This window comes from Ambystoma mexicanum, chromosome 7q (genome assembly GCF_040938575.1).
Source record: "Ambystoma mexicanum isolate Mex_15411 chromosome 7q, UKY_AmexF1_1, whole genome shotgun sequence".
In the NCBI taxonomy this organism is placed as follows: domain Eukaryota; kingdom Metazoa; phylum Chordata; class Amphibia; order Caudata; family Ambystomatidae; genus Ambystoma; species Ambystoma mexicanum.
The window spans coordinates 915,789,454-915,802,708 of NC_090941.1; the positions used below are offsets into that span (position 1 = coordinate 915,789,454).

Here is a 13,255-nt window from a genome sequence, read left to right on the forward strand (position 1 = left end):
GACCAGTCACCTATATGCCATTTCTTCAGTGCTTTCCGGTGAATCCTTTTTCATTTTCAATAAATAAATGCAAATACAAGTGGAATGATTGTATTTCTTGTTATGCTACCAACTGCTTTTCGAGGACAGTTGCAAAACATTTGAAAAAACGCAAAATACTAAAATAAAATACAGGACATAGATTAGAAAGTACCAAATGGACATCTTCCTCTGCTGACATTTCCTCTTCTTCGGCGCATCTCCTGCAAACCGACTTGAAGGCAATCTCAGGTTTAGCCTCAACAGTGGTGCGCTTTTAAGTTTGAAGAACACAATAGCGCTAAACCAATGTGCTTTAAAAAAATCTTTCCATTTATGTAGTTTGTAGTTTTAAGTTAAGTTGAAATGCTTTATGAAAAGAGCTAAACTTCAGCCTTCTTAAGATAACTTGTAAGGTTTATTACATCTTCTTAGGTGCCATTACAAGCTGTTGCATAGTTCACAAGTAAGTAACATATCGGGCAATAACACCAGCTCCATCACCCAGACAGGGAGGCTTCCTAACTGCCTGGCTTAGAACCCTCACCCATGCATTCTCACATTCAGGCATCAACACTGCACATGACATCACAACAATCCATCCTGGCTAAGCAAGCCATACACAACACTTTAATACTGCCCAAGTCACCCACAAAGCCCTCCTGGGAGTTATTGGGGTCTGCTAGGAGCTTCATGTGGATGGGTGTAGATGTGTGGGAGGCAGACTTCCTTTGGGCCTGAGGCTGGGCTTTTGGCCGTGTTCATCTGCCTTACCCTTGCCTACCATTCTCAACCTGGGATGCAATGACCTTGTCCTGTTAATATAGGTCAGCAGTGGGCCCTTAAGGGGTGTGTGGAGTCTGCTTACCAGCTTACATATGCAGGTGTACTTTTGACCCTTTTCCTGAATTGAGTGCCGCTCATGTTTATTATTTATTTATTTTGGGGGTTTTGTGGAGTGCTAATTGACACCTGTGTGGCTGCTTCAACGTGCGTGATATTTGACACTAATGCGAAATGACATTACAAAACATGGCCTAATATAAAATGACATAATTTCCCTAAACTAAAATGAAGGGGTGAATACATAAATAAACACAAACGGAAAATGTGCCATACTGCCTTCAAAAATAAATTAAATTGATAAGATCACCATTTAGAAGTTGATAATTAAAAAAGGAAACACATGAGGGTGGAACATGGATCGGTTTAGATGCAGCGATAAAGGAAGTGAAAGTTCAGGATGTGGAAGTCCAAACAGAGAGGGGGGGTGGGGATGTGGAGAGAGAGAGCGAGCGAGAGAGAGAGAGAGAGAGAGAGAGAGATTAACCTTTCAGTAGGGCCGAGTTAGCATAACACAGCCACATACTAAAAACATAACAAGCAAATAATTTAAACCCAGCATAGCAGCTCCCCAAAGGTAGTATGTGCCAAACAGGGTCGGACTGGGGTATAACATTGTCCCGGTCATCAATGAAAAAGAGGCCCACAGTTGCAAATGGCAATTCATTCTGTTTCTGACAGACTGAGTAGTACCCAAGGGGGAGGTGTGTCATAACATGTGATGAAAATTGTGCTTTTTAAAGAATATTTATTCAGTGACACTGGTCAAAACTACTAGCCGCATGGTGAAGTAACTTATCAAACTGGCCCACATGGGCCAAAACAGTGGTCCCATGCTAGCATTTTGTGTTTTTGGTTCGGGCGTTGTCCTATAGGCCAGTCCAAGCCTGGTCCCAAATAAGAAAACTGCACCCTGCTCAAAACATACCACTTTAAGATTTCAAGTCTGCTTCCGAATTCTACTTAACCATGATGTGTATGGGTCTATCTGGTGTCATGTTTGTGTCTGGACATCTAGTGAACTACCATGAAATAAAATCTAGCTTGGTTCAGTAGCATCTTGGAAATGGTAGTTCATGTTGAATGATGAACATTGGTTGCAATCGGTACGTTTAGTTGAGCAGTGAAGTTGTCCTTGTGTATTATTGTACTGGACTATACTCCCATGTACATGATGAATTGTATGCACGATGTCCAACATATGCTGCACCTATATATATATCCAGTGCAACGCAACGCATGTGACACTGGTCAAACAGACCTCCCATCTGGGAATACACTGTGAGACAGAGAATAGGGAACCAATGGCCACCGCTGTCTGTCGCTATGGCCCGCCAACGCGGCAGCATTTGCAAGCCTGCCCTTCACCCCGTGTACCTGTCAGTACAAAGTGCACCGGAGTGACACGCGCTGCAGTGGGCGGGGGAGGCTGTGCCAGGCTTGGAAAGCGGGAGTGCGTGAGGCGCGCGTCACGGCGCGAGCACAGGGCCCAGGCTGACAGGAAGAGACCCCCAGGAGACGCTCGCTCCTCCGTGCCTGCTGTGAGCCATCATCTCGCCTCCCCAGGCTCACCCGTGCTTTTCCTTTCTCTTTCAGCCGTGTAAATGAGTATGGAAGATTATGATTTCCTCTTCAAGATTGTTTTGATTGGAAATGCGGGCGTGGGGAAGACCTGCTTGGTGCGGCGCTTCACTCAGGTAGGCGACGCTGGTGCCACACGTACACCTCATGCATAAACCATGCCCTTTCTGCTCCTGTAACGATGAATTGAAGGTTTCTCGTGTCTGAAGTGTTTTTCTAGTAAGTGGTGTGAACACAGTTTGGTGACAGTGGGATCGACTTGTCAAATGCTGCTTGTGGCAATGCACTTTTTTCGTTTATTGATTGATTAAGTTGGAGACATAGGGCCTCATTACACAGATGGCGCTGGACCAAGCTGCTATTAGCACCTTGGTCCATGCCGGTAAAATACCGGCACCGCCTTGGAGGAAAGGGGAATTACCGCCCTATTCCAAGGTTGGCGGGCGGTAATTCCCCCTTCCCCCATTGCCCTGCCCCATAGGGCATAATGGGAATGTGGAAAGTGCTAATTACGGTACCGCAAATTGCGGGTTGGTTTTCTCTAAAAAGCAGGCATTAAAGTCTCCAACCCGCAAAGGGATCTCGTAGTAAGGCGGTAAGGGTTAACGGTCACCGGTACCGTTAACCCTTACCGCCTTCCGTGTAATGAGGCCCTATGTATTTTGTATTTATTTGGATTTGTAAAGCGCACTACAACCGTTAGGCATCGACGCACTGTTGCATGAATATGACTTAAAAACAGGAATATGCGGGTGTGCTCTGTATGTAAACCATTCATTATTTGATGGTGCGACAGCCCTTGAGTAGGCGTGTGGTACCTGAGAAAACACCTTTGAATTAATAAAAAATAAATAAAAAATAATATATAGAATTGAAGATGGACCGCTATAAGCCTGGGTATGCTGCATTTGTCAGGCCAGAATGTTAACCAATGTACTTTCTTTAGCATTTAAAACATGCAGGTTTTGTGGAGCAACGGTGCAGAGCTGTGGACGAGCAAGTAGGGCTGGGGAAAGATGGGGCGTATGAGGGTGGGACCAATTCGACCACCCTTGTAGGATGGGTGGCGATGTGGTTCTTTTTCCCGGCTCAACACTGGCATTTTACTCTAACAAAGGCTCAGAGTTACATCTGAGTTATCTATGATGTCACTCGAAACTCTCAGAGTTGGGGGGATTGAACACTGCTATGGATGAGTACCAATCTACCATTTTTTATGTGCATGGTTCTTTTCCACTCGCAGCACCATCCCTATGTTCCAGTAGTGCAGGTGAGCCAACATCAGGTGTCCTGCCACACTCCCCCACTCCCTTCCAGTATAACTGCACCACTGAAGTCCTGGGAGGCCACGGAAAACAACATATTCCCCTGGTAGAGTGTTACGCCAGTGGAAGAGGTCATCTGCATTCTACTGGTGTGTTGTCATCGTAGGAGGATACCGCACCTAGAAACATCTTTATTTGCTAATACCATGTAGACAATTGTAATTTGGTCCCATCTCTATGGTTTTGGGGCAGCAAAAACATATTTTGATGTACAGACATTATGTAGCATTAACCACCTTGCTGCGGGGTGGACCACAGTGGCAATTGCTCACCAGTCCAATCCTTTGTATGCTCTTAGCCTGGTCTGTATGCTCTTAGCCTGGTCTCTGCCAGTATCTAAGATATAGCCCACAGCAAGCATTCCACTTCTTCTCCTCTGGTCTCTGCAAGAGTCTGGGGTGCAGCCACCAGCAAGCATTCAACTTCTGCTTCTCTGGTGCTGAGGGATGGAGAGCATAAACATGAAAGCGTGCAGGTCTTTTCTCTGACCACCAAAGCTAAGTGTTTGTGGGTGGTTACACCAGTGGTTTAGTGGCGAGTTTCGGTGGTCACTCTACAGGTTTGGGTACTGGGCTCGGGTAAACTCAAGCTAAGTCTAACAGGTGAAAATTGGGATCCTGCCTTACTACCATTCTTAAAATCCTACAAAAGTTGTGCAATTTATCCTCACTCAGTAGGGAGCAAGAAGGTTTGGGACATGAGGTATGGCTTTGGTGAATCTCCAGTATTCGGCCTCCAGGTACCTGTTCACTCAGCTGCTGGGCATCCCTTGGTCGCGGCTCTGTTGATTTGGCGCCTTTTTACAGCAGCCAGATGAAGCATGAATATCGCTGGTTGGATTCTCTTCACTCTCTCGGGCCTGCACTCTGGTGAGGGGATTTCAGGGATTCGAATTATGTCTCTGGAGAGCCAGGAGCAGGACACCAAAGGTTTGGACGGATTCAGACTTCAGAAGACCATGCACCGCACAATGGATTCGAGGTCCCAGGGTATTGGGGTATTGCACCCCAGCAGGGTTGCAGCACGTTGTGGGATGGCTCAAAATGCAGACCTCTGGGTACGAGTCATCGCGTTGGGACCCCCAGGTCGCCTGGAAAGAAGGGTTGCAGCAGGATCCAGTTACACAGCACGATCGTTGGAAATCGCTACATCTGTCCTTTCTTCGTCTTCCTCTTCGGTTTCAGCGCCAGAGGTCGACTTGTCAGCAGCTTCCAGGTTCGGAGTATTTATCAGGAACAACAGCTCAACTGCTGCAATCTCTCCATGCAATTTACATAAAGGAGCGGTCTGGCTGTCCAATCAGGACAAAACTGTCCTTACAATGCCCAATGAGGCTGAAACATGTCTGGGGATGCTTGTGGTCTCGTGCAGAAGGGATGTGACCTAGCAGTTCTGGCAGGGGGGTGGGACCAAGCCTGATGTGCATATGGTCTTTACCCTTTCTGTAATGGCTTGGCAGACGAAGAACAATGGTCTAGAGGGTTGCCTAGAGCAATTGCCAGAGGTTTTAGAATTATTCTAACCTTTCAGCCATCACCTCTTTGCTTGTGAATGGGCATCCAAAGGAAGAACACAGGAAAAGGAGTTGCAGTGGCGGGGGACTTCACTAGAAGTCTTTCTAACCACAAAAGAAAAGTTAAAATACCAGAGAAGCCAGCAAAGATTTTAGGGGAGCCAGAAATGTAGGGGGACAAAACCCTAAAAATGAACTTCTGACATAACAATCAAGGTAATAACAAGTTAAAGAGTATATCTTGTCTTCAAATAAGCCTCTTGTTTCATTCCTTTTATTGCACATTTTCAACATTCGTTCAATCCTCATCTACTCAATAAAGAACCAAATCCACAAGCCCTCAATAAATAATGGAAACCTATCAGTTGTAGGATGACACCTCGTTCCTCCTCTACTAAACAATTATGATTTGCCAAATGAAATGACTATGATGCATCTTCCTGTCCTTTCTGTCAGAGGGCACTCGCTTAAAAGAAAACTCAGCCTTTTTACCCCTTACATCCCCCTATGTCACCCCTCAAAAGACAACAGGAGCACCTGGCAACATGTCATTTTCCTTCTGTACTACAAAGTTGATTAATATACACCACCCCCTCTCAATGCACAGAATGTCTTTTTTTTTTTTTTTTTAAGTGCCCACGTTTGATGAAAAAATGTACCCCACAAGCCACCTTATCTGACCGGCGGCATTTCAGGGGAAATCGCATGTGCGGGATCATGAATGTGCAGAGGTGGAGGGTAGAATTTGGAAGCGACGGGCTGACCATGTAAGGAGCGGGCCGGGAGTGAAAGATCCAGGCTTGAATGAAAGATGGGATGGATAAGAGATCAGGGTTCGTGGAAGAGGGAGTTGGGGTAAGGATGGGAATGGAGCAAGTCTGCAGGGAAATCTTCCAGGTAGGGCACCTCTGGAGATTGCAGGGACAGAGGACAAGGAAGACGATATTTTCAGACCCTCCAAAACATTGCTCTGTTTCTTTAAGCATGGCAATTAATGTGGGGTCTTTTATAGCTGGGTTTGCTAAAATCATAAACCCAATGTCCTCTTCTTTTCAGGATGTTTGGCTCCTTTCCAGGGAAGCCTGGGTGCTATTACTCATCTTAGGGGATGACCAGCAATGTTTAGCTTTATGTAATATCTACTCAATAACCTTTGAGATCTTGCTTGCATACCTTGGCTAGAATTGCCAGAAATCTTAATGTTCTCAATGTATTCTACCTTGTTCTATAATCATCATGGTGTAGTTTTGAAATCCTCTGAAGCATCATTGATCTTTGCATTGTCCTTTATTGTGCTGCACCCTTATCGAGAAAGAATCCAATTATGCTTCTGTAGTGATAAGTTTAGCCTCTTTCGAGTGAGATTTTTTTATGGATTTTATAAGAAGCCTTCCCTCCATACACAGTTCGGGGGAGAAGCCCCCCTCAGCATTACTCTTTCACACTTTCGCCTGGATTTATGAGTTGGTAGTCAGAGGTTTGAAAAACGTCTCACAGAGTTTACTTTTGGTTTTTCTTGGACATCTCCAATCGCTAGTTTCGCTAGAATCTTCACATTCCAGACTGCAATGAGATGGTCAAGTCCTAAGCGCTCTTCGTCCATCTGCTTGTTCGCTGACATGCGTCTCTGTCAGGTTTCTGCAAAGTCTCTCTATTTGCTGTGAGGGGTCAGAAATGAGAGACAGAGACAAAGTTGTAGTTTTCTCAATGTTTGCCATATTTATTCAAAGTAACGGGGGATGAGATAAACGCCTATCTGTCGCTAACATAACGAGAATGTTCTTACTTAGCAAACTACAACTAAAGAAAGATGACCTTGTGCCTAAGTGTATCTGACCCTCGCACTAACATATACAACCAAAGTGCATAAGGTAAATGCATCTGGTTTCAGTTCAACAAAACTGTGCAAATGTTCAAACTTATAATTCTCACAAAGCACTCCTTGTGACCAGGGTTTTGTTGCCTTCCCCTGAATTAATATAGGAAGACTTTTGAAAAAGTTTGGATTCAACAAAGCCCCACTCAGTTCAATGAGAAATGTCTTTTCCATCCAACACATCTCTCAACTTGCCAAAGTCAGTTTCTCTGTCACAAAACACCTGTTCAAAACCAAAGCAACTGTTTCTTCCACAAAGTATTCTTCTCGTGATGTAAAGCAGTTTATAAGAATATCACAATTACTCTTCTGGTGGAATAGGATGATAAAGTTAATAGTATATTTCCAGAACACTTTTTTTTTTTTTACCACAACCACATTTCTTCAAAGCAACTATTTCTTTCCAAGTGTACTTGCCTGCCAGGAATAACCACAACTTGTCCCTTTCCTGGTTCACTCGCCTGCCAAGAATAAAAACTCCTACAGCTGTAAATGATCTCTTCTGCTAGTGGCAATATTTGTTCCAAGTTTCTCCACACCAATATCCCATGTGAGGAGGGTTGTTGAATGTTTGCCTGTCTTTATATTCTCTTGGCTGTTGGGAATGCGGATTACAGGTTTCCCCAAGCGGATATCTCATGAAAGGAGATTTGCACCCTTGTTGCCCTTCTTTCCTACTTATTTGGTATTCAAAACTGTATTTTACTGATTCATGTTCTGCTTGGAGCGCTCCGGGGTTACCTCTCTCTCTTTAGGCCAACTCACCAGCTTCTTTCGGCCTCCCTGCGTCACTCCTTGATGATGCGCTGTAGTATCTCTGAGGGCAGGACTTTGGTGAACTGTCGGACCCTATGTGGTCCAGCAATACCATTGACAGCCCTCCTGTGACTGCCATATTCTACACTGCCCTTATCTGGAGGTCCAAAGGCCCAATAGAGTCTCTGTGTATAGCACACCTGAGCGACTCACATCGAGCCAGGAGCACGTCTCCTGGACAGCTGGGCTTCTCTCCCTGCTGCTGTCTTCCACGATTCTGCTTCCTGCTGTGCACTCTGCAAAACTGCACGCCTTCTCTTCCTGCATTGGCTTCTGCTGGTGCTTTCACTTCTGCTTTGACTTCAACTGCTTGTCGGCCATCAGTGACTTTCCAGACTCAATTGATTTCTCTCCTGACTGCTTCTGCCTCTTCTACTTCCTCTTCCACCTGTGGATGATTCCCACATTTAAATGTCCTCCTGGGTGATTTGAATTGAAACAACTAGCCTGCATGGTCTTCTTAGTAGCACCATTGAACATCATTAACTCTTTGTTCATCTTCCTCATCCCAGTACTATATGCATTATGGGTCTTGAAGTTCATAATGTTTTTAAGTTTTCCATGTCTATTTAGTTTTAATTGATTTGTGAACTGAAAGTTATCAGAGCTAGGAGATATTATGTGAATGCTATGTGCTTTGACCTTAGGGTTAGGCCTTCTGCCTAAGACAGAATCATGATAATTATGAAGATGTCACATTTGATTCATGAATTCCCAAGGTACAAAACTTATTCTGTTTAGGTGACTTTTCATAGAATGTTATTTGGGTTTTCAAAAGGGACTGGTGCAGTGACAGCATGCCATTAGATATTTGGGAATTATAGGACCCTCATAAGAAGAGGAGCACTGCGTCTCTCCTAAGGGAGTCACCATTTTACCCCGGCAGCCATCTCCTACCATGTGATCCTCCCTCATGATGACACCCCCAGGGTTAGGATCAGGTAGCATCTGCCTTCCCCCGCCACATGGGAGGAGACTGTAGGCTGGGATTCAGTGATGACTCCACAGGAATCATCACATTGCCAGGAATGCGTCAACTCAAGGAACAGAAAGAACTCCCACGTCTCTCCTCCACTTATCACTATCTCCATGAACACCCATTCTGCTCTCATCCTCACACACTCTGGGATGACCAGCTTCCTGCTTACAAGGTACACATGCCCTTGCTTGTCCCTTGAATGTTTCACACACCAGAGTAAACGCAAGTGGGCCTCTGCCACAGGACACAACCGCCTACACAATCTGCATTAGCTGTGCAAAGGACATTGCAAGATCTCTGATCTTCTGGCAAAGGAAAATCTCTTGGGTGGTAAATAGGGAATCCTCTTGTTGCTTTATTATTCCTTTTTCTGTTGGTCTGCCTGCAGAGGCCCACATATGGCTAGATACACTCAATTAGCTTTCAGCTAGATCTATTCCATCAGCGGAGAGTGTGGAGGTACATCCTGAAATCCTGGGATGGCGTCCCCGACACCAAGGCGGATTAGCTCGGCCGTCCACCCCAGACCATCCTTTTTGTTGCTTTTCCAAACCTAGCATATTTGGCCTCTAGACAGATAGGGAATGGTGCTCATTTAAGGAAGAACCTATGGCTCATTGTTTCAGAACAGTCTGGTTTGCTTTATTAATTACTCAAATGAGTGCCTTCTTTACAGGAACACCCCTTCTCACGTTGTCGGCATCCATGGAACCCGTAATGGGGTTTTCAGTAAACCACCCAAAACAGCAAACCTGACCCTCCTGTCAGGCTGCAGGGATATCGCAGAAAGCAAAATAAGGTGTGGCAGACCCTGCCGAAGTTCAGTCTTCCCTCGACTCCTTTCAATTTGTCATAAAAACTATGGTTTTTCAATGGATAAGAAGAAAAAAATATTTTTATAGAAAGAAGAGAGGAAAATAATCTTGGTGTTTACTTCGATTCTCCTCTTTCCTTTATTAACCACATCTTGAAGAGCATAGCTTTTGTAATATTCGTAAAGCAAGACCTTTCCTTTCATGCCCCTAGACTCCTCATTTCCTCCTCATCTTTTCTCAGCCCTTTAACAGCTCCTCCTTGCTCTTTGGTCTTCCTGTCTCTCGTTTATATCTACTAAAATCTATCTATATATTCTTTGATCCATCTTTTATTTTCTTTGCCCGTCCGTGACTCCTGCTCTTTCTTCTCTACGCTGGCTTTCTTTCCACCTTCGCTCAAGTTTAATTTCCTATGCCTCCTCTTTAAATCTCTCTATAGTCTTTCCCCTCCCAATCTCCTCACTTGTATCTTACTACTTTCCTATTCTCTCTCTCTCTCCATCTCTTTTTCTTCTCACTGTTCCTCGCCCCAAAGTGTGTGCAGTCCCGCTTCTGTTCCTTTTTCTCTTCTAGCCCCACTTCACTGGCTCCTTGCTCTCTCCCCTCCTACTCTCTTTTCTGAACTCACCTCAAAGAACACCTTTTATCTTCCTAGGCTTTTATTTGGTTTTTCCTCATGCTGTCATTTGTTGTACCATTTCAATCTTAGACAGAGGTTTGGCAGTATATGAATATACATAAAATATAAATACAAAATAGAGGTGGGGAATGGAATTAGTTTGTGGAAAAGGGAATATGTGGAGGCAGAGGCAGATTCATTGTAACAGAATGTAGTTTCCCATCCCAAACATTTTTTTTGGTTTTATAAAATCAAAATTTGTATTACGATTTTAACAAATATAAACATCCTTGATAACTGCCCCCCAGAAGGTTCTCAAAACGTGTCCGAAAACCGGTTCACATTCTATTTGTGCACAATCGGAGCACGTTGCTTTAATATGTGGACCAAAGGAGAGACTGTGTAACTGGAGAAAGCGATGACAGACTTTAGAGGAGGCGAGCAGCTCATCTCACCTAACAAGTGGTTTACAGCTATGAATAATGCAGTTCCTGGGACGGAATAGCCCCAGAATGGAGTTGGATGCTTGTCTGCATCTTTATATGCGCGTGATAAGAAATGCATCAGGCTTTGCCTAGGGTTACTCTGTGGTCTGGAGTGAAGGACAGACTCTGAGTGAAGAACACGTTGTAGTTTTTTTATCCATGCATAGATGTCTAAGTCATCTAGAATATTAAATCAGATGCATGTATTTCATGCTTGTTTCACAGTCACAACATATTTAAAACATCTGTAACACATTATACAGACCCATAGAGCATGAATAGCATTACGATGAGGGCAGTTGCTAATTCTACGTGCATAGCATAGCAATCGACCTAGATTTAACGCAATTCTTAATTTGTTCTGTCGAAAAGCAGCTATCGCACGAGAATGCCAATTGGCCTGCCTTCGTCCTCGAGTGACAGTTATCATATGTGATTTTCATCAACCATCATCACCATTTAGCTTCCATAATTAGGATGCTTTTATACCTACGTACATGAACAGTTCTCGTGAAATTAAAATATAATATCCTCATTATCGCTGTATGTTCCCGTCTTGAACACCCACGCATGCTCCTGCATAAAGCAGCCTTCAGTGCTGCCAAGCTGCTCAAATTCCTCATTTAATCTTATCCATCCCTGGAAATATAATACAATTCGTGTAGCATTAGCGCATACTTGATAAACGAGACTCGGGGTATCCAGTGTGCCCATTATCTAAACAAAATGTTTTTGTGAACTGAAGTCAATATGATGCACTACCATTTTACCCATTTGTGTCTTTCAACTTGCCATTTTCAGTAATATAGCATGTATTGAGGTTCCCATTCACACCCTTCCCCTGTGAATTTGTTATATACCACTGTCAATATTAATTGCATGCTTAATAATATGTGAATATCTGAGTTCCCAGAGTTTGTTCTTTCATCCAAAATATATTTTAAACATAGGATGGCATGTTCATAAGAGCAGACAAAACTCATTTTACCAGCTTGCTGCCTTCAGCCTGTCAGTGATTTCTCTTGTTTGGCAAACTACAATAAAGGGGTTGTCTCGATGAACGAACACATTCTACACCTCTTTCTTCTCATTCTTTGACAGCTTCAAAAACAAAGCTAACTTTTTTATATGAGATTGCGCCTTTACCAGGTGGGCTACTGCGGTGCTTTCCATTCACGTTAATTTCTTGTCACATTTTTATCAGACCACTGTCCCCCCTTCTCTGTGCTTGCAGAGCCTGCTTTCAGTCCCATGTGGATGGTACCCAATATAAAAGTAACATTTCAGATTACAGGCATTGACTGATTGTCCCCAGAATATGCAGTCATGGATATCAAAATTGACTAGGCTGTTCAATTTGCCTCTTCAGCCTACATTCAACAAAAATCAGAATGGTGTTTATCCCAGTAAAAACAAAGTGGTTGGGATTGCCATCAGCTTTACTTAAACCTTCCACAGACGAATTAAGATTTTAGAGAATGCAATTTCTAGACTGTGCTGAAATGCCACCTAATCCACCATGGGGTATTTCTGTTGGTTGCCAAGTAAATTCTGATCAAAGTTAATAAACTGCTGCATAATTTTACAAAGATGAAATAAGTCTAATTCTAACTGTTTATTTGTAAACTTCATGATAATCATTACCACTCTTTATTTTCAACATCTCCACCCAGACCATGAATCTTTGCTAAAGGCAGAACGAGGATCCTGGTGGTGGGGTCTGTATTATAGACCCAACTCAACCTTTTCACAACCCCGTCAAAGGCCTGCACTCCCAAATCATATATGCATCGTTCTCTTACGATGTTTGTGCACCCAGGCCAAGCAGGTCAACAGCCCTCCCTACGTTTAGAGTCAACAAAAGTTGTGCACAGGGCAAGGCATGGCCTTTCTACACCATTGGAGTGATTGATATCGCAGCCACCTCATCATCGCATCCAAATTCTGAGACTTTCTCAAACAGCATGCTTCAATGAACAGAAATGTAAATATAAGGGTCAGTGTTGTGAAAAATTAAATGAGCACTACGCTCGGTGTGCATTATGAAATTAGTGATTCAGGCTAATGACCCTTTTTGGCAGGTAGATCCGTGCTCATTCTTATGTTCGTAAAAGCAAGGCAGACTAAAACTATCACCCATTCTATTCGTCCCCTTCCCCTTTCTCATGAGGGTACAGTAGTTGTGCAGCATACTGTCTAACTTGGAATAATAACCTTCTATCAAAAAATTATGATTTGTTAATCTAGGTTTTGATAAGGTCCTTTATTCATTAAGACAAGTGTATCATTTTTAGTATGACTGTTACAAATTTACAGGCCGATTCATGGAATAATTAGCGCGGCGCAAGTGGCCAAAAACGTGTGATTAGCAGTGGAATAGCGAAA

At 43.6% G+C, this 13,255-nt stretch overlaps 1 protein-coding gene across 2 annotated transcripts in view; it reads left to right on the forward strand.

The window, feature by feature from the left end:
* RAB30 (RAB30, member RAS oncogene family) overlaps nt 1–13,255 on the forward strand; it is a 352,385-nt gene that overhangs the window by 187,947 nt on the left and 151,183 nt on the right. For both annotated transcript variants that reach the window (XM_069639874.1, XM_069639875.1), the window contains exon 2: nt 2,458–2,558. In XM_069639874.1, the coding sequence (XP_069495975.1) occupies nt 2,466–2,558 (93 nt within the window). In that variant the 5' untranslated portion in view covers nt 2,458–2,465. The remainder of the gene's footprint in view (nt 1–2,457; nt 2,559–13,255) is intronic.